Source organism: Diceros bicornis, chromosome 17 (genome assembly GCF_020826845.1).
Source record: "Diceros bicornis minor isolate mBicDic1 chromosome 17, mDicBic1.mat.cur, whole genome shotgun sequence".
Lineage (NCBI taxonomy): Eukaryota > Metazoa > Chordata > Mammalia > Perissodactyla > Rhinocerotidae > Diceros > Diceros bicornis.
In genome coordinates, this window is record NC_080756.1 from 57604914 (window position 1) to 57632851 (window position 27938).

Here is a 27938-nt window from a genome sequence, read left to right on the forward strand (position 1 = left end):
TGTCTGGCACTTATTGAGCTCTTACTGGATGCCAAATACTGTGCCAGGTGTCTTAAAAGATCTCACTACACCCTTAGATGCTATTGTCCTCTCCTTTCTGAGGACCAGGACACTGAGTCAGATCGTGAAGTCTGTCCCCAATGCCACTGGCCACGCCGGCATTAATTCCCAGGCCTCTCTGACTCTCGGCCACTACACTCACGATATGGTGATCAATAAATATCGGAGGACACACAACCAGCCGCGGCTTGCAGACCACTTGGTAAGGACATTGCAGTGGGGATCTAGCACCGGAAGAATGGTTAGACTAGACGCCCTTTCAACTCCGTTACAAACCAGAACCTCGCAGACCCCGCCCATTACGAGCCGCCCGCCGAGCCCGGAAGTGAGCGGCAGGGGCGAGGCGAGCTTCCGGGGCGGGGCGGGGCCAGCGCTGGTTGGCCAGCTTCGGGCGGAAGTCGGGAGGTGGCCCGAAGACGCTGGCTGGTGACAGGGAGGGGGAGAAAGAAGCCCTGCGCACAGGTTGTCTCTCCATCACTTCGCTTCCCGGGACCCCCGGAAAAAAACCAACACCCCAGCCCTGCGGCCGGCCCCTTCCCCAGGCTCTCTCCGCTCATTTCGCCACCGTGATGTGGGAAGCGAATCCGGTGAGTAGCCGGGGGACGGGGCGGACCCAGTGGGCGGGGTTGATGGAAGAGGGGCGGGAGGGGTTCCCGGGAACTGCTCCCCCTCGCCCGCCTCAGGCTGAGTGTTGAGTTCCGGAAGCCCGAAGATCCGGCCCTTGCGGCTTTTCCGGTCTCTGCGTTTTGAGTGGTGGAGAGGGCTCGGGGGTTCGCCAGAGCTGTATTGCTTTCCTATTACAGTTATTTGTTTTCCGTGCTGTGGTTTCTCCGCCTTCGTCCCTGCACCGTGTTTTTAAATTTTGTTTTGCTCTCCGATTGGAGTTCCTGGGCTTCGAACCTGTGCCTCTTCCTTTGCCTCAGGTGTACCTGCCGGTCCCTCCGTCTAAAGCCCGGGGTTCGGTCCCCGGGTCTTGAGTGGCCTGAGGGGAGCCATCGGCCCTCCTCTTTCCTTCCTGGGGACAGCCATTTAAAGTTCGGGGACCGCGAGTGTGTTCTAAGCCTGCAGGCGGCGAGGTTCTTGGATGCTTTTCGCAGCGGGCAGAGCCGAGGGCCGGGAGCGTTTTAGGTCTCCTCTCCCTCGGTGTTTGACTCCGGTGTTCGCTTGGTGCCTGCGTGTGTTTTTGTTTCCTTTCCTTTTATACGTGTATTATTCAGTGTGCAGCCCTCCTGAGAGTGGACTGTTTGCCAGGAGTGTTCCATTCATCTTGAGTTAGGTCGAAATCGCCGGTAGCGTGGCAGACGTTCGCTGTTGACACCTTTGAGTTGACTGGAAAAGCGGCAGGATCACATTTCAGCAAATTGATAGACTAACTATGTGAAATTACCCCATACGCTGAGATAACTGCCTAAATGTGCTTTAATAACCCTGTTTCCGTGCTTGCAGTAACTCCTTTGCTGTACTCAGTACTTCTTTTCTTTTCTTCCGTTCCTGGAACGTATTTCCAGATAAGTTAGAGAGTTTATCAGTGAGTTCCCTTATCTTTTTAAGTTTTTATCCAGTAGAAACTAATCTGTTGGTCTGGATTTTTTGGTTGCATATTGTGTTTCCATCCATCATGTAACAGTGGTCATCATCTAAGATTCTTTTTTTTTTTCTTTGGTTCATACGTGTAATCCTCTAATATAAGGCCACGTCAGAGGAAAGCAGTTTCTGGTATTTGATTTTAGCAAAAATAATTTAGAATTATGATAGTGTGCTCTCTGCATATATATTCAGTTTCATTATCTGTCCTCAACAGTCTTCATTTTATATCATTATACATATGTATCTGTTTGTATATATTCAATTTTTATTAGCAGTCCTTCTCTTCTTGATTTCTCCATAACAAATCCTTTAGTCACCCAAGTACATATCTTGCTCAGAGTCACATGTTTTAAATGTGCTATGCTGTGGGCAGGGATTTGTCAGTTTTGTTCAGTACAGTATCATCAGACTAGAGAACAGAGCCTGGCATATAGTAGGCGCTCAGTAAATGTTTGTTGATTTAGCAAAGTGATAAGGTCAGTATTAGAAAGAGTCCTTTGTTCCCGCTGTTCATTCTCCTTCCCCCATCACATATACTATATCAGAATTTGCTATTGGATCATTTCTATGTTTGTGAGGATTATAAAAGCATTAATGAATATCTCATGAATTTGGTTTGTCTCACCTCATTTCTTTGTAAGAAATCCTCAGTTTTCTCTGAAATCACTGTAATAACAATTTTGCGTGATTTCAGTGGAGCAGGCTGACTTGTGTTAATAGTGGTGAACCTTCCCCATATAATCCCACATTTTTTTTCTTGACTCTTATCATGCCCCCCTAATATGTCTTAAAGGTACTGTGTTTTCTTACTCACTGGTATTTTTCTTCCTTTGAGGGTATGAATGCTGTCAATAAGGACGGTGTAGTTTTTAAAAGTACAATCAACATTCTGCATGTGGGTTTCTCTAGTAATTTGTTAGTTTCTTTTACTAGATGAGGTTTCTGGATAGTCTGTCCAGCTTTGCTCATGAAATGAAAGTTAATTTTGATGTTTCCCTAAGCCAAACACAATTGGGAAGATGAAAAAAAAAAACCTACAGTGCATCCTAAAAATAAATGCAGATGACTTTTGTATTATCCACCAATTTAAATCACTGTATACCATTTTTTTTCATTGAATGAGAGAACAAATTCTGCTTCTTGGAGGAGGGCCATTGTGAACTGCTTAAATGAAGACTTCTGCCTTGTTTCTTCCTGTATATTTTCGGTAATATCCATGACTAGTATGCCACGTGTGATCTGCAAATATACCTTCTGTGTGATGCTGTATTCCACTCCCAAGTGTTTTGAGGAAATGGTACGCTGACCCTGGCCATGGTACCACTCAGAAGCAGCTGTTCCTTCCAGGCGAAAAGTCTCCGCGACGTGGTTTGAGTGTGGAAATTCACCATTGAGCTTGCCACATTTGCTTGGAGGGAAAACCCGAAACTAAGGAGCTATAAATAAACTTTATCTCAGTACACAATTTTACTTTATTTTTTAAGACAGTCAAGAGGTCAGTGATGATTCTACTCAAGCCTTTCACTGACCAGGCACCTTGAGGTAAGCGTTAGGTCCCTGCCAAGGCAGCCCAGATTGACAGAAGCAGCAGGCACTCGGTTCTGATGTGAGCTCTTGGCAGTTCCCACCCAGCTGGGGGAGGTAGCCCTTGACTAATGGACCCAGTTTAGGAAAGTGGCAAAATCTGTAGAAGGGAGTTGGAGAGGATGCCATCGCTGCCTTGACTCTATATACCCTTACTTTATCCTGCCTTTCTCTGTCTCTTTGTTGTTTTCTCATTGCTCTGTGCTGGGATTGGAATGAGTTGATCACTATTACATATGAGGAAGTTTCGCCTTCTCTCTGTTACACTGATGAGGGAAACTGAAAATGACAGACATCTCTTCAAGCTTACGAAACATCTATTGCAGTAATAAGACCTTACTTTCAATGATAAACTCTTCCATAATTCTTTTCCACTTATTAACTCATACTACTAGAATAATCTGATGAGTTAGCTAAGGGAGGGGAGAATGATTTTCCCAAGATCGCACAGGTGAGCAAGCAACAGAGTTATATAGATCCCCATGTCCTCTTTCGCTCCATTCTGTTTGGCGGTAGCAGTGGTAACGTTTGTATATTGGTGCAGGGCTTTCCCTGCTGAACCACCTTTTTCTCTGATTTTATATTCACAGCTGCTTCCAAACTCCCTTGGGACTATAATTCCATCTCTCCTTTTCACATCAAGCTTCTTGCAAGAGTAGTCTTACATTTTTTGTCATTCTTACTCATGCCTCAGCTCCTCCAGCCCCGCTTCTGCCCCTAATACCTTACTTGCTAGGAGGTCACCAGGAATTTTTGAATGACTACATACAGTGGCAGCCTTTACACTTTTCACCTCTTCTGTCTTTCTGCAACGTTAATGCCATTAGAGATGTTTCTCAAAACTCTCCTTTTTGGTTTTCCTGGAACTGTGCTCCTTTGGATTTCTTTTCCTTTCTATGATTTATGCTTGACTCATAATCTTGACTTAGCTGCATTGCCTTCTTCCATCCCTGAAAGTTTTCTCCTTAACCTTTTTATTCTCTGAACACAACCTTTATTGGTGAGCTCCAAGGCTTCAGATATCACTGTAGTGAATATGCCTGCCAGGTGTACATATTTAGTCCCGACTCCTTTCCTGAGCTGGGTGATGGACAGCTCTACTGGTTGCCCCTCTGATAGTTCAAAGTTACTATGTCTAAACCAGAATCACCAGTCATTGATTCATTACTTCACTCAGTGGGTCAACAAATATTTAGTAAATATAAAACACCCTTCCAGATGCTAGAGAGGGAGATTACAAACATGAATCAAATCAGAGCCTGTCCCTCAGGGGCCTTGCAACATAGCTTGGAGGGAAAAAGTGATCCTAGCGGGTATCTGGGGGACTAGGAAGGTTTATTGGAGTAGGGTACATTTGAGCTAGCTGTTCAAGTTATAGAAGTGATCTGTAGAAGGACAAAGGAAGCCAAATGACAAAGCCCATGAAAGTGAAAGAGAATGACAAGCACAGTTTGGATAAAGGGGTGAAGTGGAGAAAGTGGATATCTGATGAGTGGTCTCAGTATGGGCCTCTTCAGAGAATGAGGATGGAGGGATTGTGGGTGGTGGTAACTAACATCTGTGTACTGTCTCTTCTGAGTCAGGCAGTGTATTTTATAGGCATACCTTCAGGCTAGGGGGAGGGTGGAGGTAGGATGTGTTCCTGGAAATGAAAGTTTCTTAGAGAACATGGTGTCTAAGAAGATGTGTTCCTAGGATCAGCATACAATCAGAGGTTTCGTAAACTGGTATCTTCATCTTTTTTGCATTCTTTATAATTGTTCTCATAGTGGATTTAGCAAAACCTAGAGAGCGGTGTGATGTGCCAGTGTTGGGTGGTGGGGGCAGTGCTAAGCAAAATGTGCCCACACGTGGGTTGTTTAATACCTCTATGAGGTAGGAATTAATAAATTATTATCTTCATTTTTTTAGTGCAATACTAAGACTCAAGGTTTGGTGAACTTTCTGAATAGGGTCAGAAACAGGTTTTAAATCTAGAACTTGCTGGCTCCAGAACACATACTCTTTCCAGTGTAACTTAGGATATAAGAGTAGTAGAAGACCTGAGGAAAGTCACAGGGAGTCTGAGGTTAAGGAAGGATTCCTGAACTGCAGAAAAGCATGACCTTTTTATGACACCAACTCCCATGTCTTGAGAACTTTTCTAGTGATGTAGCACATGAGCAGGAGTGGAGAAATAATGTGGCCTTTCCAGGATTGGCATGGCAGGTACAGCACAAGTTAAGGAAATGAGTCTAATAGTTTTTGATATCAGAGAAGGAAACAGAGTTTGGGATACAGGCTGGAGGCACGTGTTTGTGATAGAAGTTGGAAGGAATCAGGTGAGACGATATGCCAAGTGGGACCCGTTTGTCCTGAAACGCTCAGGCAGAATGTTGAGGTCTTTGGCTTCTGCAACTCACCCTCGAAGAGGTAGACCTGCTTTTGGAATAATGTCTGATGGCTGTCATTTATTTATTGAGCACCTGCTATAAGCCAGGCAGTTCTAACTCCCAGGGTTTATGGGGGTGAACAGAACAGGCTAGGCCCCAGCCCTCATGGGTTTGCAGTCTGGTGCGAGGAGGCAGATGTTAAACCAATAATTACACAAATAACATTTAACTCCAGTTGTAGTTAAAGCTCTGAAAGAAGAAGAGTGCAATGGAGGAGCTAGGACTAGATGGGAAGATCAGGTAAGGCCACCCAGTGAAAGTCTCTTATGGAGATTTGAAGGATTGAGCAAGAGTTAGCCAGATAAAGGTTGGATGGGAGGCAAGGAGGGCTATTCAGGCAGCAGAAATAGTGTGGGCAAAGACCCTGAGGCAGAAAGGAGCTTGGTGTTTGAGGAGCAGAGAGAAGCCGTTTGTGGCTGGAACATAGTGAAAAAGGAGACGAGGCCAGTAGGTAGGTAGGAAGGAACTAGGCCATGCATGTCTTTGTGGCACACTTAGGATTTTGAACTTTGTCCTTAGAGGAGTGGGAAGCCATTGAAAGATTTTATATAGGAAGTGACATGAACATATTTGTGGTTTAAAAAAGATCATTCTGCCTGCTGTGTGGAAAATGAGTTATGTGATAGAAAGTATGGTAGGCAGAATAATGGCCTCCCAAAGATACCCACATCCTAATCCCCAGAAACTGTAAATATGTTAGGTTACATAGCGAAGGGGAATTAAGATTGCTAATCAACTGTCCTCATGATAGGGAGATTATCTTGGATTATCGAGGTAGACCCAGTATAATCATAAGTGTCCTTAGAAGTGGAAGGTGGAGACAGAAGGGAGTCAGAGAGAGATGTGACTATGGAAGAATATAGTCAAAGAGATGCAGCGTTGCCGGCTTTGGAGATGTTGTAAGAGGATGATAAGGCAAGGAATGTGGGTACCTTCTAGAAGCTGGAAAAGCCAAGGAAATAGATTCCCTCCTACAGCCTCCAGGAAGGAATCAAGCCCACCTTGATTTTAGGCAGATGAGTCCCATGTCAGACTTAACAGAACGGTAAGATAATAATATTTGTGTTATTTTAAACCACTAAGTCTGTGGTCGTTTGTTCCAGCAGCTATAGGAAATTAACACAGAGGGGCATCAGAAAGGCTGATGGAGGGCCACTTAGGAAGCTGTAGTGTAAGTGTAGTCCAGGGTGGAGATGAAGGTGGATTAAGTGAGTGGTAGTGGGGAGAGAGAAGTGGATCAATTCAAGCTGCACTTTGAATCATGAACGCTAGGTTTCTGGCACAGGCAGCCAGGAAGAAGGAGGTGTTTTCACTGAGATGTTGAGATTGGAAAAGGGGAAGATATGGCATACGTGGAGAGTTTGGTTTGGGGCCTCTTATAGGTTTAATGTGTCTATGAGGTGTTCAAGCAATAAAGTTAAAGAGGCAATTGGATAGGTGAGTCTGGAGCTCAGAGGAGAAGGCTGGGCTAGAAGTTGCAGTTTTGGCCTCAGCCTGTGTAGATGGCCTTTAAAATTATGGGAGTAAGTGAGATCCCTAGGACAGTGTTTCTCAAACTTTCGGCACCCATGCAGATCACCAATTTTAAACAATAAAGCAGTATTTTAAAAATTAATAATGTTTTTATTATTGAAAAGAATGATATTTTTGCAGCCTCTTATAAAGTATGTATCTAACTTGATGGATAGCTTGAGATGTAGGTTAGACCTAAACACCTTGATTTTTTTTACCCTATATTTCTACTAAATTAGGAAATCCCGTGCTGTAATTGTACATTGTCGAGACTTGCAGCTGGTGTTTGCTGGCTCTGTCAGATGTTTTGGAATACCAAGATCAAACACAGACTGAGAACTTGTGGGAAGATTTCTCCCTAAAGACTATTCCTAGTGCTCTGTTATCAGTTGCCAAACTGACACGCTTATAATATTAAATAACTGGGGGTGAATGTTTCAACCAGCCTGAGTGTTTGCAAGATAGGAGCAAATGGAGCCTTCGTCCTTCTTTGATTACTTCAGTCTCTGGAAAGTATCTGTTCATGTTTCCTTGTAACATTTGGATGTGTTCTTTATGTATCCATGATAATAAAATTAGTCTCTCTTATGAGTAAAGAAAACCATCAGATTCTGGGAAGGAATCACACCCTAGCAATTGAACCATTTGCAGCATAATTTGGTGACTTTGAAAAATCTGGTATCTTATTCTCAGCATTAAAAATTGGAGTATTTTGGCCTTGAAGTAGCAGGTTCAGGTTATTTAAGATGCTGAATATATTTCAGCTGTACGCTTAAGCAGGCCTCTGGAATTCAAGAATGACTATTGGCATTATCAGCATCATGAAGAAATGTTTTTGTCTCATCCTTCCTTTCAGAAACTCTTGTCAGCACTTTTTCACTTGTCAGCCAGTAAACTTGAGTGGAAGAGTAATCTTGTAAACACTGCTGTTTCTTTCCTCAACATCTGAGAGTGCATACTCTTAGTCAAGATGTGCTGACGTTCAATTTTCATTATTTCCTTCAATACTCAGTTACAGTCAAGAGGCGTATTGTTGACTCCTCACTGTTCCATATGTTTAAAACAGCTTTTAGTAATACAGCAACACCTTTTCTTGCTGTTTAGCTCGTGCTCTGTCAGTTTTGAATGTTTGCACCTTTTTCCAATCTATGTCACAGCTCACAAAAGTATCGTTGTCTAAATGAAAACCGTCTTCTCTTGTGTTGTGAGTTTTCACTGGTAAACAGAGCAAAAAGTTGCTGATTACTTCTGCCTCATGACATACTATCCACACTACAGGAACTGGTTAGTATTTTCTCCACAAGTAGTTTGTTCACTTTTAAAACAATGTTTACTGAAACACTCATGTGATAATAATTGTTCTTCCATTATCATGTGCCATTGATATTATGTGACTTCCAACAGAGTCATTTAATAAAGAAATTTTGTCAATAGCTTGTTTTTCTCACAACAGTTAAGTTGGGCATTAAATTTGGATTGACAGGTTTCTCAGCAATATCAAGACTTACACCTGCTTTAGCTCAAGAATGGCCTCTTCTCTCTCCTTATCAACAAAGCAGATTGATTTGGGGCTTTGTTTGAAAATGATGTGGAGGTTTACTTGGTTTTACACCACCATATTTGCTGAGTAGTAGCTGATATGAACTGATCAACACAGACTGAACATAATCAGATATTGTAGTGAGTTGGTAACTTTGAAGAAAATAAGGAGATTTTCATGAAAGTCATCATTAATCTTATATTTCAACTTTGCAAAATGTATGTGAACAAATTTCTTTCATTACTTTTTCCTCTGAAAATGCCTGTGAACTACTTTATAATCCTTGGGGACCATGTTTTGAAGATGCTGAGAAAGACAAGAAAAGGGACTAGAACTGAACCTGAGGAGCCCTAAAAGTTACAGGCTGACTAGAAGTCAAAGTGCAAAGGAGATTGAGAAGTTGGGGCCGAGATGATCTGGAGAGTGTGCTTTCATGGAAACCAAAAAAAAAGAGAAGTAACTCAGGACAGAGGGTAAACTGTGAAATGTGATGGCCAGGTCTGGTAAGATGAGGACTGATCAGAGTGCCTGGGATTTACCAACGTTGCGAAGCTCATGGGAGATCCTAGCCAAGTGCCTTTTGTTTTTGGTGATGGTGGTGAGAGATATTAGGCCAAAAGCTAGAAAACCTAAATTAGAGTGGGTTTTAGAGTGCATGGAAAGTGAAGAAATAAACAGAGTGTGTGTAGACAGAGTTATAGTTAATAAGCCACCCAAAGGAGTTAAAACAGAATCTTAAAAATACTCAGTCCGAAAGGTGAAAAAGGGAACAAAGAACAGATGGGACAAATAAAAAGCAAATAGCAAGATGATACAGTTAAACCTAACCATATCAATAATCATACCAAAATAAATACTCTAAATACCCAAATTGGAAGACAGATTGTCAGATTAAAAAGCAAGACCTAACCGTAAGTTGTCTCCAAGAAACACACTTTGAATATAAAGACACAAATAGGGTAAAACTAAATGGAAAGAGATATACAGTGCTAACACTAGTCAAGAGAAAGCTTGAGTGGTATATTAACATTAAACAAAATCGATTTCAGAGATAATGATATTATCAGGGGTAAAGAAAATCATTTCCTAGTGATAAAGAGGTTACTTAATCTGTAACAATCCTAAACACTTATACACCTAATAATAGAGCTTCAAAATACATGAAGCAAAACTAATAGAACTCTAAGTAGAATTAGACAAATCCTGTTAGAGTTGGAGACTTTAATACTCCTCTCTCAATAATTGATAGAATAAGTAGACAGAAATGAGCAAGGATATAGAAGACTTGAACAACACTATTAACCAACTTGACCTAATTGACATTTATAGACCCTTACACCCAACAACAGCTAAATGCACCTTTTTTCCAACTACACGGAAAATATTTAATAAGGTAGACCATATTCTGGATCATAAAAAAAAAATCTCACTAAATTTAAAAGAATTCAAGTCATCTAAATTGTGCTATCTGATCAAAATTGAATTAAATTAGAAATCAATAAAAGAAAGATGTGTAATATCCCCACGCATTTGGTAAATAAAGAACACACTTCAACCCATTGGTCAAAGAAGTAGAAGGGGAAAATAGAAAGTATGAAAGCAACATATCAAATTTGTGATATGCTGCTAAAATAGTACTTAAAGGGAAATTTGTAGCTATATTAATGCCTATATTGAAGGAGAAGAAATGTCACAAATCAATGACCACAGCTTCCTTCTTAAGAAACTAGAAAAAGAAGAGTAAATTAAACCCAAGCAGGAGCAAGGAAATAAAGTTTAGAGTGGAAGTCATTGAAATGGAAAATAACAGAGAAAAATCAATGAAACTAAAATCTCCTTTTTTGGGAACCAATTGATAAACCTCTAGCCAACAGATCAGGAGAAGAAGAGAGAATGCAAATTATCAATACTGAGAATGAGAGAGAGAACATCGTTACATATTCTACAAACATTAAAGGATAATAAAGGAATATGATGAACAATATAATGTCAATCAATATGACAACTTAGATGAAATGGACATATTCTTTCTAAGAGAGCAACTACTGAAGCTCCCTCAAGAAGAAACAAATAATATGAATAGCCCAATATCTATTAAAGAATTTGAATTTGTAGAACAAGCCTACACACAAAAAAAATTCCAGACCCAGATGGTTTCACTGGTGAATTCTAACATTTAAGGAAGAAATAATACCAGTTCTGCACAAACTTTCAGAAAATTGAAGAGAAGGTAATACTTCACAACTCATTTTCTGAATCTGTCAATACCCTGATACCAAAACCAGTCAAAGACATTACAAGAAAACTACAGAACAATATCCCTAATGAATGCAAATGCAGAAATTCTAAACAAAATTTTAGCAAATCAAATCTAACAATATATAAGAAGGTTAATGCATCATTAGCAAATGGTGTTTATCCCCAAAATTCAAGGTTGGTTTAGTATTTGAGCAGCAGTCAATGTAATTCACCACATAAACGAACTAAAATGAAAAACTATATGATCATTTCAATGCATGCAGAAAAAGCATTTGACAAAATGCGGTATGTTCCTGATAAAAACTCGCAGCAATCTAGAAATAGAAGTGAACTTGCTCAAGCTGATGAGGGATGTGGGGAAAGGGGGTAACTCAGCAGGCCTGGGTTGCTCAAACCCTGCACATTCTCAGGAAAGGCCTGTTTCTGTGACTATCCTTTGCCTAGCTCCAGGGAACTGAGCTCTTGAAATGGTTTGTTTAGTGAGTGTATTTGCATGCCTGAGATCTTGAGGCATGCTATACCAGTTTGTCCAGATAGTTTATACTAGCAGTGTGATTTATGTTGAACACCTGCTTTTCCTTTGGAGATCTGGAACATCAGCCACTAAGGTCAATCACACAGGTGCTGTACGATTACATGACTAACTCCCAGCAACAACTCTGGACACTTAGGCTCAGGTGAGCCTCCATCCTTGGCAACACTTTGTACTTGTCACACATGGTTGCTGGGAGAATTCATTGTATCCTGTGTGACTCCACTGGGAGGGGTCGTGTGGAAGCTTGTACATGGTTTCCTCTGGAGTCACCCCATGTGCTTTTTCCCTTTATTTATTTCACTCTGTATACTTTTACTGTAATAAACTGTAACCATAAGTAGAACAACTTCTGAGTCCTGTGAGTTCTCCTGTGAGCCTAAGGGTGGTTTGTGGACCCATGACACAAGGGGCATCTACAAAATACCTATATCTAACATCAAACTTAATAGTGAAAGACTGAATACTTTCTCCCTAAGATCAGGAACAGGGAAATGATGCCCGTTCTTTATTCAGCATTGTCCTGGAGATTATAACCAGTGCAATAAGGCAAGAAAAAGAAATAACAGGCATCCATATACTAGAAGAAAGAAGTAAAGCCATGTATATGTGTGTGTGTGTGTATATATATATACACACACACATTCATATATACATCCTTGGCAAAGATATATATATGATGCCTATATAGAAAAATCTGATGGAATATTCAAAAATCTAGAACTAAAAAGCAAGTTTAGTAAGGTTGCTGGATACAAGATCCATATACAAAATCAATGTATCTCTTTATACGAGCAACATTCAATCAAAAATTGAAGTTTAAAATGGAATTCCATTTACAATAGTATCAAAAATATGAAATACTTAGGCAGGAATCTTGCATAAATTATGTGCAAGATCTGTACACTGAAAACTATAAAACGTTACTGAAAAAAGTTAAAGATGACCTAAATAAGTCAAAAGATATACCTCATTCATGAGTGGGAATACTCAATATTGTTAAGATGCCAATTCTTTCCAGATAGATTGCTATGCAATTCCAGTCAAATTGGAAGGACCTTGAATAGCCAAAGCAATTCTGTAAAAGAAGAACAAACTTGGAGCGCTAACACTGCCTGATTTAAAGATTCAGTATGAAACCACAGTAATCAAAACAGTATATAGTATTGGCATCAAGATAGAGAAAATGATTATTAGAACAGAATAGAGAATCCAGAAATAGACCCACAAACCTATAGACAATTGATTTTTTATAAAAGTAAGAATCACTGGAGAAAGGACAGTTGTTTCAACGAATGGTGCTAGCATAATTGAATGTCCATAGGCAAAAAAATGAACTTCAATCCATAGTTTGCACCCTCTATAAAAACAAACAAAATAGATCATAGACTTAAATGCAACCGTAAATTCTATAAATTTCTAGAAGAAAGCATAGTAAAAAACTATAAATTTCTAGAAGAAAACATAAGAGAAAAATTTTTGTAGCATTGATTAAGGCAAAGATTTTTTAGATATGACTCCAGAACCATAAAAAAAATTGATAAATTGGACTTGATCAAAATTAAAAACTTCTGCTCTTCAAAACACAGGAGAATGAAAAAATAAGCCAGAGACTGAAGGAAATTTTTGTAAAGCATATATCTAATAAAGGACTTGTACCCAGATGTATTAAGAACTCTCAAAACTCTATAAAAAGAAAACAAACAACGCAATAAAAAAATGAGCTAAAGATTTGAACAGACACTGCACCACATAAGACAAGTAGATAGAATATAAGCACATGAAAAGATGCTCAACATCATTATTCATTAGGGAAATGTGAATTAAAACCACAATGAGATACCACTCCACATCTATCTATTAGATTGGCTAAAATTAAAGACTGACCATACAAGGTCTTAGCAAGGATATGAAGCAACTAGAGCTCTCATACATTGCAGATGAAATGTAAAATGATACATCCACTTTTTTAAAATTTAGCAATATCTTAGAAATTTAAACATAAACCTATCGTATGATCCAGCCAATGAGCTCCTACGTATTTACCCAGGAGAAAAGAAAGCATATGTTTATATAATAAAAGACTTGTACATAAAAGTTATAGCAGCTTTATTTGTAATAGTAAAAACTGGAAGCAACCCTGGTGTCCATCAACAGGTAAATGGACAAACTGTGATATATTCATACAGTGGAATACTACTCAGCAGTAAAAAGGAATTAACTTTTGATACACACAGTAGCCTGGATGAATCTCAAAATAATCATGCTGATTGAAAGAAGCTAGGCAGAAAAGGATACAGGCTATATGACTCCATTGTTTAAATCTTTAGAAAAGGCAAACTAATTTATAGTGATAGGAAGCAGTTTAGTGGGTGCCTAGAAGCAAGGGAGGGAGCGTAAAGAAACTTTTGGGGGTGATAGAAATGTTCATCATTTTTATTATGATGATGGCTTAATGAGTGTATACAGTGTCAAAACTTATCAAGTTGTACACTTTAAGTATGTGCAGTTTAGTGTTTGTTGGTTATACCTCAATAAAGCTGTTTAAAAAGATATCTATTGTTTTCTAATACAAAGCCTAGAAAGTAAAACTTTGCAAAATCCTTCATGGTGTTTGGTGAAAGATACTGTGTCATGGTCAAAAATACTATGGCCTCAGATGCCTGGAGGCACATTTCTGGCAGAACAGGAGTAGATGAGGGAACTTAGAAAATTTGACCCTTGTGCTTTCCTAGAGATGTTACCTATCGTCCTGGTTTTTTTGATATATAAAGGAAAACCTTTCAAGTAATTTATCCATAATTTCTTAGGAATTTTCTTTTTGTCCACTATCTCTGTTCAGGCATGTAACCTTTTCTAGAATTTCTTTGTTTCCTTCAGAATCTTTGCCTTTGAAGCATCTTTTCAGAATAACTGTCAGTTTTTACCTGGCTGTACGAGTCCAGTTCTTTGTTTCTTAGCTTTTAAAAGGAGTACCTTTGTTTAGATGTAATTCACATACCATACAATTAACCCACTGAAAGTCTACAATGCAATGTTTTTTAGTAGATTCCTAGGGTTATGCAACCATTACCACAATTGAATGGTAGAACATTTTTCTCAGGCCCAAAAGAAACCACTACCCGTTAACAGTCTTTCCCCTTTCTCCTTCTTGCCAGTCCCAAGCAATCACTAATGTACTTTCTCTTTCTATTGATTTGCCTATTCTGTACATTTCAATGGAATCATACAATATATGGTCTTTTGCATCTTGTATCTTTCACTTAGCAAAATGTTTTCAAGGTTCATGCATGTAGCATTTATTAGTACTTCATTTCTTTCTAAGGCTGAATAACATTCCATTGTAATGAAGTTCCATACTTTATCCATTCATCAGTTGATGGACATGTAGATTGTTCCACTTTTTGGCTATTATGAATAATTCTTCTATGAATATTTGCATGCAGGTTTTGTGAATGTATATTTTTGCTTTCCTTGGGTATATATCTTGGGGTAGAATTACTGGATTATATGTTAACTCTATGTTTAACTTTTTGAGGAACTGCAGACCTTTCCAAAGTCACTGCACCATTTTACGTTCCCACCAGTAGATATCTTACAATGTATGAAGATTCCAATTTCTCCATGTCTTTAACAACACTTGTTATTGTCTGTCTTTTCGACAGTGGACATACTAGTAAGTGTGAAGTGTTATCTCATTGTGGTTTTGATTTGCATTCCCTGTTGACTAAAGATATTGAGCATTTTCTCATGTGCTTCTTGGCCATTTGTTTATCTTCTCTGGAGAAATATCTATTCATAGCCTTTGCTCATTTTTAAATTGGATTATTTTCCTTTTTTTAAATTGAGTTATAAGAGTTCTTTATGTATTCTGGATACAAGTTCCTTATCATATATGTGATTTGCAATTGTTCTTTCCCTTTTTGTGGATTGTCTTTTCACTTTCTTGAAGGTATCATTTGTACCCCTAAAGTTTTTAATTTTGGTGTAGTCCAATTTATCTACTTTTGTTGCTTATGCTTTTGGTGTCATGTCTAAGAAACCACTGCCTAACCCAAGGTCGCAAAGATTGTTCCTATGTTTTCATCTAAGAGTTTTATAGTTTTGGCTCTTAACATTTAGGACTATGATTCATTTTAGTTAATTTTGGTGTATGATGTGAGTTAGGGGTCCATTTTCAATTTTTTGCATGGGGATAGCTGGTTGTCCCAAAACTGTTTGTTGAAAAGACTGTTCTCTCCTCCATTAAATTGTCTTGGCACGTTTTTTGAAAATCAGTTGACCATAAATATAAGGGTTTTTTTCTGAACTCTCAGGTCTGTTTCATTGATCTTTATCTGTACTCATGCCAGTTCTCCCCTTGCTTGTTTACTGTAGCTTTGTATTAAGTTTTGAAATCAGGAAGTGTAAATCCTCCAAATTTGTTCCTTTTCAAGATTGCTTGGCTATTCTGGGGCCTTTGCATTTCCACACAAATTTTAGGATCAGCTTGTCAATTTCTGCAAAAAGGCCAGCAGGGATTTTGTTAGGTAATGCATTGAATCTGTACATCAACTTGAGAGGTATTGCCATCTGAACAATATTAAGTCTTCTGATCTGTGAACATGGGATGTCTTCCTATTTATTTAGATTTTCTTTCATTTATTTCAACAGTGTTAAGAAGTTTTCGCTGTATACATCTTACACATCTCTTGTTAAACTTACTCCTAAGTGTCCTATTCTTTTTGGCATTATTGTAAATGGAATTGTTTTCTTAATTTCATTTTTGCAGTGTTCTTTGTTAAAGTATAGAAACATAATTGAGTTTTGTATATTGATCTTTTATCTTGAAAACTTGCTGAACTTGTTTATTAGTTCTAGTAATTCTTTAGTGGATTCCTTAAAACTTTCTACAAATAGAGAGTCTTACTCCTTCCTTTCCAATTTGGATGCATTTTTATTTATTTTTCTTGGCTAATTGCCCTGGCTAGAAGCTCCAGTACAATGTTAAATAGAATTAGTGAGAGCAGACATCCTCATCTTGTTCTTATAAAGCATTTGGTCTTTCAACAGTAAGTGTGATCTTGGCTATGGAGGTTTTGTAGATGTTCTTTATCAAGTTGAGACAGTTCCCTTCTATTCTAGTTTTTTGACCATTTTTATCATGAAAGTGTTTTGGATTTTGTCAGATTCTTTTTCTTTGTGTACTAAAATGATCATTTGGTTTTTTGTTTTTTATTCTATTAATATGGCATATTACATTAATTGATTTTTTTGTATGCTAAGCCAGCCTTTTGTTCCTAGGGAAAATCCCATTTGGTCATGGTGTACACCCCTTTTTATATGTTTCTGGATTCAGTTGGCCAGTATTAGGTTGAAAACTTTTTCTTTTTCCTGTATTCATAGGAACATTTGTCTCTAGTTTTCTTTTCTTGTGATCTCCTTTTTTGGTTTTGTATCAGAGTACTGTCAGCCTCATAGAATGAGTTTGAGGAGTATTCCTTCCTCTTTTATTTTTTGGAAGACTTTGTGAGGCATTGGTATTTGTTTTTCATTGAATATTTGGTAAATTTCACCAGTGAAGCAATCTGGCACTAGACTTTTCTTTGTGGAAAGTTTTTAAACTACTGATTTGATCTCTTTGTTTGTTATAGTCCTATTCAGACTTTTTCTTTCTTCTTGAGTCAGTTTGATAATTTTTGTTTATCTAGGAATTTGCTCATTTCATCTAAGATATCTAAATTCTTGGGATACAGTTGTTCATAGTATTCCTTTATAATCCTTTTTATTTCTGTAAGGTCAGTATTGATGTCCTCTCTTTCATTCCTCATTCTAGTAATTTGAGTCTTCCCTCTTTTTTTCCTTGTCAGTCTAGTTAAAAGTTTGTCAATTTTGTTTTTCTTTGCAAATAAACCAACTTTTGGTTTTGATTTTCTCTATTGTTTTCTATTCTCTACATTTTTTTTTCTTCTCTAACCTTTATTATTTTTTTCTTTTTGCTTGCTTTGGATTTAGTTTGCTTTTTTCTTTCTATTTTCTTAAGGTGGAATATTAGTTTTTGATTTGAGAGTTTTTTTCCTTTTTAATATAGGCATTTACAACTATACGTTTTCCTCTGAGCACTGCTTTAGCTGCATTCCATAAGTTTTGGTATGTTGTGTATTAATTTTCATTCATCTCAACATACTTTTTAATTTCTATAAGAGAAATTTATATATTTTTTTACTCATTTGTTATTTAGTATTGTGTTGTTTAATTTCATATATTTGTGAAGTTCCCAAATTTCCATCTGTTATTGATTAGTAATTTAATTCCATTTTGGTTAGAAAACATAGTTTGTATGATTTTGTTCCTTTTAAATTTATTGAGACTTGTTTTATGCCATAACATATGATAAAATGTCCTGTGGTTGACTCTAATCCAGGAGGGCTTTTCTTGGCTGTCCCTGATTCACTATATTAAATTTCTCTGCTCTGCCATTCTGCTTGTATCAGAGCTTTGAGCCTCTTCTTAATGGTTTTTTTTCTTTTTGTGAGGAGGATCAGCCCTGAGCTAACATCCATGCCAATTGTTTTTTTTTTTCTTTTTGCTGAGGAAGACTGGCCCTGAGCTAACATCTGTTGCCTTCTTAATTGGTTTTCGTCAAGATTTCCATTTTTTTTTTGGATAGTGCTCTTAGGCATGAGGTTCTCTACTCTGTGTTCCAAATAAAGTTAATCTCCTCAGGTAGAGGTGTGCAAGTCTGTGTCCTTGTGGCGTGCCTTTCCCCTACAATAGAACCTCTGTGCCACTGCACCTGGGGTTGGGGGCCCACTTTTCCCAGAGTGACACCCCACTCTTTGAGTGGGTACTGGGTGGGAAGGGTGGTGGCTGCCTCTGGTCTTCTTGACTTACTCCTCCTGGCAGGAAACCTCAACCCTGTGAGCCAACTGGGGTGCTAGCACTCAGGGCCTAGTGTTGTTAGTCTGCTGGGCCAGGAGTAGCGCTTCCACCAAATGAGTGTGGACTGGCTGGAGGAAAGGAGACCAGCTCTCTGTGTGCCTGCCCGGGATAGACCTCTGTACCTCTGGGCTGAAGGGATGAGAAACACCAGAAGCCTGCACCCTCTAGGGTGAAACTAGCCCCAGACTGGGAGCTGAAGGGAAAGGGAGCCCCTGTCTTGTCTGCACACACCTGAGGTAGAGCTTCTATAACACAGAGCTGGTGGAGTGGGGGTAATGGAGCAGGTCTTGGTTCAAACGCCACAGACTTTTGCCTGTTCTGACTGAGATTTAGTAGATTTTCTTGAATTAATGTTTCTCCATTTGCTGTATGCCCTTCGGACAATTTCCAGAGACTTTAAATTTATTTATTTATTTTTTTAAATAATGTTCACCAGTTAAAATGCGGTTTTGCTGGGGAGAGAGTCCACCGAACTCTTTACCTTGTCATTCCAAAATTTCCACCCTGTTTTTAAGCTTTGAATATCAGATTTTGGATCTTCTTTCTATAAAAGACAAGGAAGTTTTCATTACCAAATATGATTTCCTCAAGGTATTATGTTTATACTAACAAAATAAATTATACTTTGTTTATTGTAATAAATTTACCAGAAAGCTTTCAACCAGTCTGGAAGGTGGCATTGTTTTTCTTCTATGGACCAGAATTTTGACTTTAAACTCATTTTCCACATCGCCTTTCAATTTGATGATCCAGACCATTCCCAGGCTCCATAAATATTCCTTTTGGAATAGATAGCATTATAGACAGGTCCCACCGGCATACCCATCCCACTTGAAGATTTACAAAATTCTTTTCCGTTTTATACTATTCCGTTTTTCTTCACAGGCTGATGTGCAGGAAGTATCAGTATCTGCTAATTAAAAACTGGAAAACCAAGGCAGAGTATGGCACTGGGGCTGAACTGATTCATTTAGCTAACAGTAATTGCCTACTCAGTGACAGGCAACTTGCACATGTTCCTTTTATTGCTTATAAATGTGTTCTAACCTAGATCCATTATTGCTCTGGTGGCAGTATTTTAAAGTTATTAATTTAAACTTGACATATTTTTTGAGCGTAATTATACAGAATAGCCATTCCTTTGGAGGGAAAAGTTTTGTAGGAAATTGTAGGATTTAGTTTTCTGAACTGTCTTTGGAAAGAAAGCCGTAGCATCTGTGAAGCCAAGCAGTCATATTAAGCTTTGGCAGCAGGAGAGAAGGGACAACTCTGCGTGTGAAATGAGGCGGTGGAGGTTGGCAGCCTGGGGAAGAACCAGCGCTCAGGAGGCCTTGGGTTTCTCTTGAATCTTCTTTGTACTGCTAATTCCAGGATGCTAGACAAAATAATTGTATTTTCTCTGCTTCAGTTTTTTCCTAACGTTAATTGGAGAATAATGACTTCTGCACCTTGGATTGTGGAGGAACAAATAGTGTAAATTGACAGAGAATTTTATAAAATCAGAAGTGCTTTAGGAACGTTCAATACAGTGGTCCCTGTCTATAGTGCTGCCCTCTCTAAAACCAGGGATAAATATGCGTCTGTCCTAGGTCCCACCCAAAGCTAGTCATGACGGAAAGTTCTGAATGGACTTTAGTAAAACACCTTCACTTGTAACCTGGCTTAAAGTGTGATCTTAGAAACAGTGTGATGTAGCAAAGCACACATGTTGCATGTATGCTGTATAAAGGGTACTTTTCTATTTCCCATTCCCTTTGCTAATAGAGAAGAGATAGAACTCATAAGCCAAATATTTATCTTAATACCTTCAAACTCATTCTTCCAAATTTTTCTGGTTATTTTCAGAAGAAAAGCTAAATTGAGGTCACTCTTGCTTTCTTTGTCTCTCACAGTAAGATGGCCAAATGACGTGAACAGCAGTAGAGGGAAGAACAGGATGTGTGAATAGTTCACCTGCGCCGTCGATCCTAACTGTTAGATCATTGCCTTCATTATTTGGTTAGAGTGTATAAGGTAAACAGTGGCTCCTAAACTGGAAGCTCTTGACCCTAGGGTGTTCTGTTTTTCATTTCTTAGCAGCCAATTAACTTTAAGACATGAAGGGAAAATCCAGAAAATAATCATAAAGCATTCCTTGGAGAGTTTCCAAACATGAATAACAAATAACCAGCCCCCTTCATTGAGCTCAGGTGCTGTACTTGGTACTTTACTGTGTTATCTCACTCATTTCTGACAACAACCCAGTGAGGAAGGAGCCTTTCATCTCCACTTTGTGAAGAGGAAACTGTGGCCCAGACAAGGTAATGGAAACTTATCCCAGGTTACACAGCTTCTGGAAACAGGATGGACATTTTAAATAATTAAATTAAAAACAAATATTTTCCAAATTACTCGAGTAGTACATATTCTTTGTGAAAAAAATAAATCAAAGATATAGGAAATCAAATTTTTAACAGATCACCAATAACCATATGTTTATATGTGTGTATATGATTACACACACACACACACACACACACACTCAGAAAAGTGTGAAACATACATAGTAAGTTGATAGCATTGGTTAACCCTGGAGAAGGAAGGTGAGAAGGTACCGGAATGGAAGTGATGGTCGAAAAAATCTTTAGCTATATCTTGAATGTTCTGATTTTTTGCAAGGAGAATGTTTTCATGTATTAGTTATGCAAATTTAAGTTAATAATTAAAAAACTCTTAAAGAATGAGAACAGAAAGCCACATTCCAGATAAAGTGTACTCTTCTTTGATTAACCTCTTTACTCCTTTTCTGGTTGACCTCTTCTTCATCATAATCTCCACCCGAGAATGTTTAAAACTTTTCAAAGATAATGTGTCCATGAGGTACGTGATAGAGTGAGATTATATAATCATTGATCATGAAGTATAAGACAGTATACCATGGTGGTTAAGCGCACAGGCCCTGGGTCCAGACTGCCTGGGTCTGAATCCTGGCTTCCCCATTATATGAGCTCTCTGTGCCCCAGTTTCCTCATTTATAAATTTGGGGTTGTTGTGAGGCCTAAATGAGTTACTATCTGTACAGTACTTAGAACAGTGCTTGGCACATAGTCAGATCCGTAGAAGTCAGAGCCATATAAGAGTTAGTTACTGTTATTATTATTATTGTTATCCTAACACTCAGAAAAAACTAAGATAAATTGTTGTATAGCCATCTGGACTTTTTTCTGTGTGTGTGTACTTATACATCTACATACATGGATGTACACCTACATTTATGTGGGTAAATATAGATGTATTTTTTATTAAAATTGGATCATACTATTTCTATTTATTGTGACCTTCTTTTGTACTCAACACTATATATTATAAACATCTTTCTAGGCCATTAAATGAAATAAACGTTTAAAATAAAATGCAGATGTATTTGGTCTTAACTAGTTGTAATAGCATAGATCCTTTTGGCCAAATACATGAGCATAAGATAAGACAGAAGTTTCTTGGCACTATACTGAGAATCTGGAGTGCTTATCAGTGTTGATCGAGCTTACTTAAATGGTTGGATGGGCATTGATACCCCCTACCTAAGTGTATGGTTGTTCATCTTATTTGTTAAGCAGTGATAGTCAAGCTTTGTAAATGTTTATCTTCAGAGCCAATATGTATGATAGAATGCTATTTTTAAAGTACCACTGTGGGAAAGACTCTTGGAATACAGTTCTTTGTAAGAATAAAAATATGTAAAAAGTATGTTGGTTATTAAGAAAATTATTTCTTCCTGTACTTCTTGCTGGCTTTTCAGGAGATGTTTCACAAAACAGAAGAATTCTTATCCAAAAGGACAGAGAGTGAGATGGATGAGATGGACACCTCAGATACGCAGTGGGGCTGGTTTTACTTGGCAGAATGTGGAAAGTGGCACATGTTTCAGGTATGTCATGTCCTCAAATGTAGCAGAAGGGTTGAGGGTCACTTAGCATCATCCTGCTGATGTCTAAAATGAGTGTGAATGCAGAACCTGAAAGAAATCAAACCTTAAGGAAATCAGATAGCCTAACTAAAAGAAAAATTAGAAATTATTCTCGTTCTTTTCCTTTTCTTTTCCCCAGGTTTTCACAATAATTTATTTAGAAGAAACAGTATGTGTTTTCTCTGTGTACAGAGGGCGAATATGACTGAGAGTTGCATGGTATCAGTACATCTGAGCAACTCCAAGTTTGATTTGGTGGACAAAGAGAAAGGGAAGAGAACAAGCCCATATTAAACACCTTCTGTATGCCAGGTATTATGTTAGGTGTTGTACATATATCTTCTCCTTTATCTTCACAACAGCTCTGAAGCAGATCTTAAGACTGTCTTAACAGCCAAAGAGAGTGAAACTCAGAAAAGTTAACGTAATTTATCCAGAGTCACTCAGGTAGTTGATGGTTAAGATGAGATTTGAACCCATACTCAAAAGCTTGTGGTCTTTTTTACTCACCAGACTACTTAAAGAAGATTTAATTTGAGCCACTTAGGAAGTATAATGATTGTAACAATTTGTAAAAATGGTAATAATTTGGAAAAAGGGATTATAACCAGTTGAAGTTTCTTTGGTGGAAATCCTTAAACCATTTTCAACATGCTGGCTGAGCTGTGATTCTCCCTCTGTGTTGGGAACTAGAACAGATGATTAGTAAGTTTCCCTCCTCCCTCCATTCTCTGTCTCTGTGACCACAGTACCACCTCTGTGGCCAAGCCGTTAATGTGAACAGCTGGTAAATGAAACTTTCTGGTTTGTCTTAAAGCCGGATACCAACATTCAGTGTTCAGTTAGCAGTGAAGATATCGAAAAAAGCTTCAAAACAAACCCTTGTGGCTCCATTTCTTTTACTACTTCCAAATTCAGCTACAAGATAGACTTTGCAGGTATGTTTTTTTCCCTAATAGTTGTGTGTTTTTAGTATATTGATATGGTAAAATCTGTGGTTCTGAAGATCAGGATTAGTTGATATATTTGTAAACAGTGAAGTAAATCCTTTTTTGTAATACACAAAAATACCTCTATAAAAACTCAAAATTTAACATCTACTTGAGGAACATTACCTTTTGTAAAGGAATATTTTTATGCTTATAGATACTAATGTATATGGAGATTGTCATGTTTTTTGATTTTACATAATGCTTCTCTTCTAAGGAACATAAAACACTTTTTAGCTGTTGTTTTATTCATCAAGCCATCAGTCTTTTGAAATAGATAGGAACTTTTTTATCTTCAGGATCAATCTGAGAGGTTAAGTAACAGAGTCATAGGTAGGTGGTGATAGTTTTAAGATGAAAGTTCAGCTGAATGACCCGTCTCTTGGTGTCTTTGCCAGAAAACTATTTTTTCAATGGACATTGCCTTCTGCCATTTTCTGATTTCATTGGCCCTTCCACAGATTAACCAGCTAATCTGGAAATCAGCGGCACTTTGGATTTCATTTATGATATACGGGTGTGTTTTTAGGTATCCCATGGAAAACCTGTTGGATTCAGCCCCTTCAGTTTCAAGCTGCTAGCTTTAGCTGTTTGCTGCTTAGAGGCAGACAAGACCTGGAAGGGGAGGCTTTCTTAATGCAAGTGCATTTTGGTTGCTCCTCAGTCCAGTGCTCTGGCTCTTCTTCCCCAGTGTTTGTGAGTGGTGTCTTTATGACAGAGTTAGTAGTGTGTTTTGCTGAGGTAGGGTGGTGAAACCATAGGCAAGTCCCTAGGATGAGCCAAGGCCCAGAAGTGGTGAAGGGGATTTGTCTGGTAAGAGGTTGATACAACCAAATCTGTAATGGTTATTGCCCCCCAAAGCTTTTATTTGTTTTTATCAAGAGTTAAAACCATTAGATTCTTACTCCTGACTAACCATAACTTTTTTTCATGACATTAGGCAAATAGGCTGCCTTTAACGGGTCCCCAACATTTGTCTTCCTGCTGCAGTCTAGACAGAAGGTGTCTGGTGGACATGTTAGTCTTGTGTACAGCTGCCAGTTTTGAAGCAACACCGAGACATAATGATACTCACGGGCATCAGGCTTCATGTAGAGGATGAAGTTTGTCAAAGCATATGGGAGATAATCCAGCAAGACACATGTTTCTGAAAGAATATTTTCTAGTAAACTGTATCTTTTGGAAGCTTTCTCTCAGACAATGCAGTTTATTAAAAAACATCTTTATCAAAGGACAGGAGTTACATATAATAACTCAAGTTCCCCAACCCTCTATATAATGATACTGTTTCAAAGGTATAGGTATTAGCATTTTACATGTACTATTTGCAAAATTAGCCCCAACTGTGCTGCCACAAGCCAACTCAGGTTCTCTGTAAAAATGATGAAAAGTAAAGTCAAAATGAGGTGGTATAGGAGGAAGCCACCACAGGTTTCACTCCATGTGCTGAGGCGATCTTGCTTTTTCCCTGTGTGGCTGTAATGCCAGTGTGTGCAGAGCCTAGGACAGAACAGACTTGATACAGCGTTTGCCTGGGTGGGTGAACCCCTTTATTTTGGAATGGAATGATGGCAATTCGACAAGATAAACTGACTAGAATCTCACGTTAAGACTAAGTACTTAATTAACTTTGTGGGAATGAAGAAATGGACCTGATAACTATTGCCATAGCTGAGGCATAGATGAAAGAAGAAAGTGATACTTCTGGTTAATTAGTCTTTTATCACTAGAATCTCTTATATAGTCATGTGCCACATTAGGATGTTTTGGCCAACAACAGACCACATATACGATGGTGGTCCCCTCGGATTAGTACCATACAGTCTAGGTGTGTGGTAGTCTACACCATCTAGGTTTGTGTAAGTACACTGTATGACGTTTACACAATGACACATTTCTCAGAAAGCGTCCCTGTTGTTAAGCGATGCATGACTGCGTAAGTATGTGTTGAGTCTACCTAGGTTTTCTGTTTTTTGGTTTAGGTATATAATTTAAAGAGAAGGCAAGAAATGTATAAATTTTTGAAATTCTGTGAATTGTACAAGTTTTGTAATAGTAATGTATCTTTTTTATCATTTTCAAAATTTTTGGAGAAATCAAAGTACATTTTCCACTTAATAAACCAACCAGAAAATTCAGTACTATAATTTCTTTCTCTTTCTAGTACTCTTAATTGTCCAAAGTTTAGACCTTTTCCATTTTAGGGTCAGTTTAACCTAAGTGTGATACAGAAAGGAATAGACCCTGCATACTGAGCAGTGTATGAGATTAGCATCCTTACTTGTGAGCTTAGCTCAGGCAGTGAAGCTGTGCTCCCTCAGCAGCACTTCTATGAGAGGATAACTAGATATGTGGTAAAGTATCCTTAGTATACTGTGCTTGTCAGCTGCTGCCAGAGCTCCATGATTCCTGACCATCATGTAGTGTGGCTACAAATCTTCATGACAGTTTTTAGCACATGTTTCTGTAATTTATCTAATATCTTTGTGTTTGTATACAGAAATGAAGCAAATGAATCTCACCACTGGAAAACAGCGCTTGATAAAAAGAGCCCCCTTTTCTATCAGTGCTTTCAGGTATTGTAAAGAGAACAGGGGTGGAAAGAGTGAGCTTCTCCTCTCCCTCTTTCTTAATACTTGACAGAGGAACAAATAGGCTGAAATGTTTGGATAGATTATTTAATGATCTTAATATCGATCTTTTCATTACTGAATTTCATATTAGTTGATGAAATAGCAATATTAGTATTTTCTGCCCGTGTTACTTTTCCTGTTATCCTTTTCATTTCCCCTTCTATATTTATACTTTTCAATTCTTTAGAACAGTTTGCATGGTAGTTACAAAATGCCGTATGGTCTCTGCTATAAATACTTAAAATAACCTGCTGAAGTAAGTTTGAATTAACTTGGAAATGCTCTCACAGAACCATCCAATTACTGGGGCCATAAATCCTAAGTAGTTGCCCACTTTGTCTCCACCTCCACTGATCCCCGTGGGGCAACTCCTAGAAGTAATTTCGCATCTGTGGTGACTAAAGGAGACCCAAGGAAGATGGGAGCAAACGGACGACAGCACAGCTACCTGTTCCCTGGATTTGGGTTGCGAGTTTTCCTTTTTGCCACCTCTAAGCTGTATATAGCCTGAAAAGAGAGGTGGAAGTGCCAGGAGAGAATAAGTATTTGTTTTTCATGTGAATGGAATTGAAGGGAAAAATCTTGGAGCATGTCTCCTATTTTCTGGAACGGTTCCTCAGCCAGTATTGAAATTCTTGCAATTCAAAGAATTTAAATTGAAAGAGAAAAGAAAATGTTAATATATGAATTGTAGGGGATACCATTTCCTCCTTCCAAGGAGATATTTTGAAAGGATCAGAGTAAGGAAAGAAATGTTTTAAGTTTTTATCAGTTTGTTTCTTAAGACTTTTGGCTTATATTTTAGCATCATGATTTAAAGTTATTCAAGTACTTATATAATGAATGCTCTAGTACTTCCACGGAATATGAAGAATATTATATCCTTACCAGCAACATCATATCCTCATTCTTAAGCGCAAGGAATATAATCAAGGAATTACTTATCTTCATAAGGGAAAAAAATGAGACATAATAACAGAAAATGTTATTGTAACTATGTTAGTATATCTGGTATATTTTGGTGGAGAGAAGAAGCACATGATGGGGTCAAGCACTTTGTTCTGTCACAGACTATACAAACCACAGGACAAAGACAGGCGAGGGAGAGAATTGACCAGAATGGAGGCAGTAAGCAAGATAATGAAAGAGGAGGAACAGTTAGGTAGGATACAGGAGGGTGGTGAAGGTTGGTAGGTGCTGATATAGAAATGTTTATTTATTTATTACAGGAATATATTGAGCATTTATTAATACAAGGTGAATAGTACATGTTTCCTATTGGCAAGGAATTTACAATTAATTAAGGTTGTAGGCTACATAAAAATTTTGAAAAATTTCCATAGCTAAAAGATACTTTAGGCAAAGTGAAAAAAAAAAACAAAAAACTGGGAAAACTATTGTTACTTATTATCATAGTCAAAAGGTTTATCTCTATAGTATATGAAGTACTTCTAGGAATCACTAAGTAAATGACCAACAACCCATAGAAAAGTGAGCAAAGAATTTGAATAGTTCATACAACCTCACTCATAATAAGAGAAATACAAATTATACTAGACTATTTTTTACTATCAGATCGACAAAAATCCAGAAGTCTCGTAACACACTTCTTTGGAGATATTGTTGGAAAATAGGCATTCTCTATATTTCTGGTGGGAATGTCAATGAGTATAATCTTCAAGGAGGGCATTTCAGCAGTATCTGTCAAACTCATGAATGAATATATTTTTTGACCCAGAAATTCTATTTCAAAGATGTTATCCTACAGACAGACTAGTGGATATGTAAAATGAGAAATGGACAAACTTGTTCTTTGCAGCATTCCTAACAGTAGCAAGAAGCTGAAGACAAGTGAAATATCATCAACAGGGAACTTGTTAAATACGTTATGGTACATCCAGACGATGGAATTCTGTGCATCTGTAAAATAGAATGCACTCATT

At 38.1% G+C, this 27938-nt stretch overlaps 1 protein-coding gene across 6 annotated transcripts in view; it reads left to right on the forward strand.

Annotated features, from left to right (window-relative positions):
- The first annotated feature begins 460 nt into the window (after positions 1-460).
- The window catches only part of PARP11 (poly(ADP-ribose) polymerase family member 11), a 39108-nt gene continuing 11630 nt past the window's right edge, over positions 461-27938 (forward strand). Inside the window, exons 1-5 of one of the 6 annotated variants that reach the window (XM_058559030.1) lie at positions 461-647; positions 20320-20440; positions 22206-22334; positions 23191-23311; positions 25863-25938. In XM_058559030.1, coding sequence (XP_058415013.1) covers positions 22209-22334; positions 23191-23311; positions 25863-25938 — 323 coding nt within the window. In that variant the 5' untranslated portion in view covers positions 461-647; positions 20320-20440; positions 22206-22208. Of the gene's footprint in view, positions 648-20319; positions 20441-20503; positions 20728-22205; positions 22335-23190; positions 23312-25862; positions 25939-27938 lie in introns of those variants that run through there. The other 5 variants (XM_058559027.1, XM_058559028.1, XM_058559029.1 and 2 more) reach the window with 5 other exon arrangements.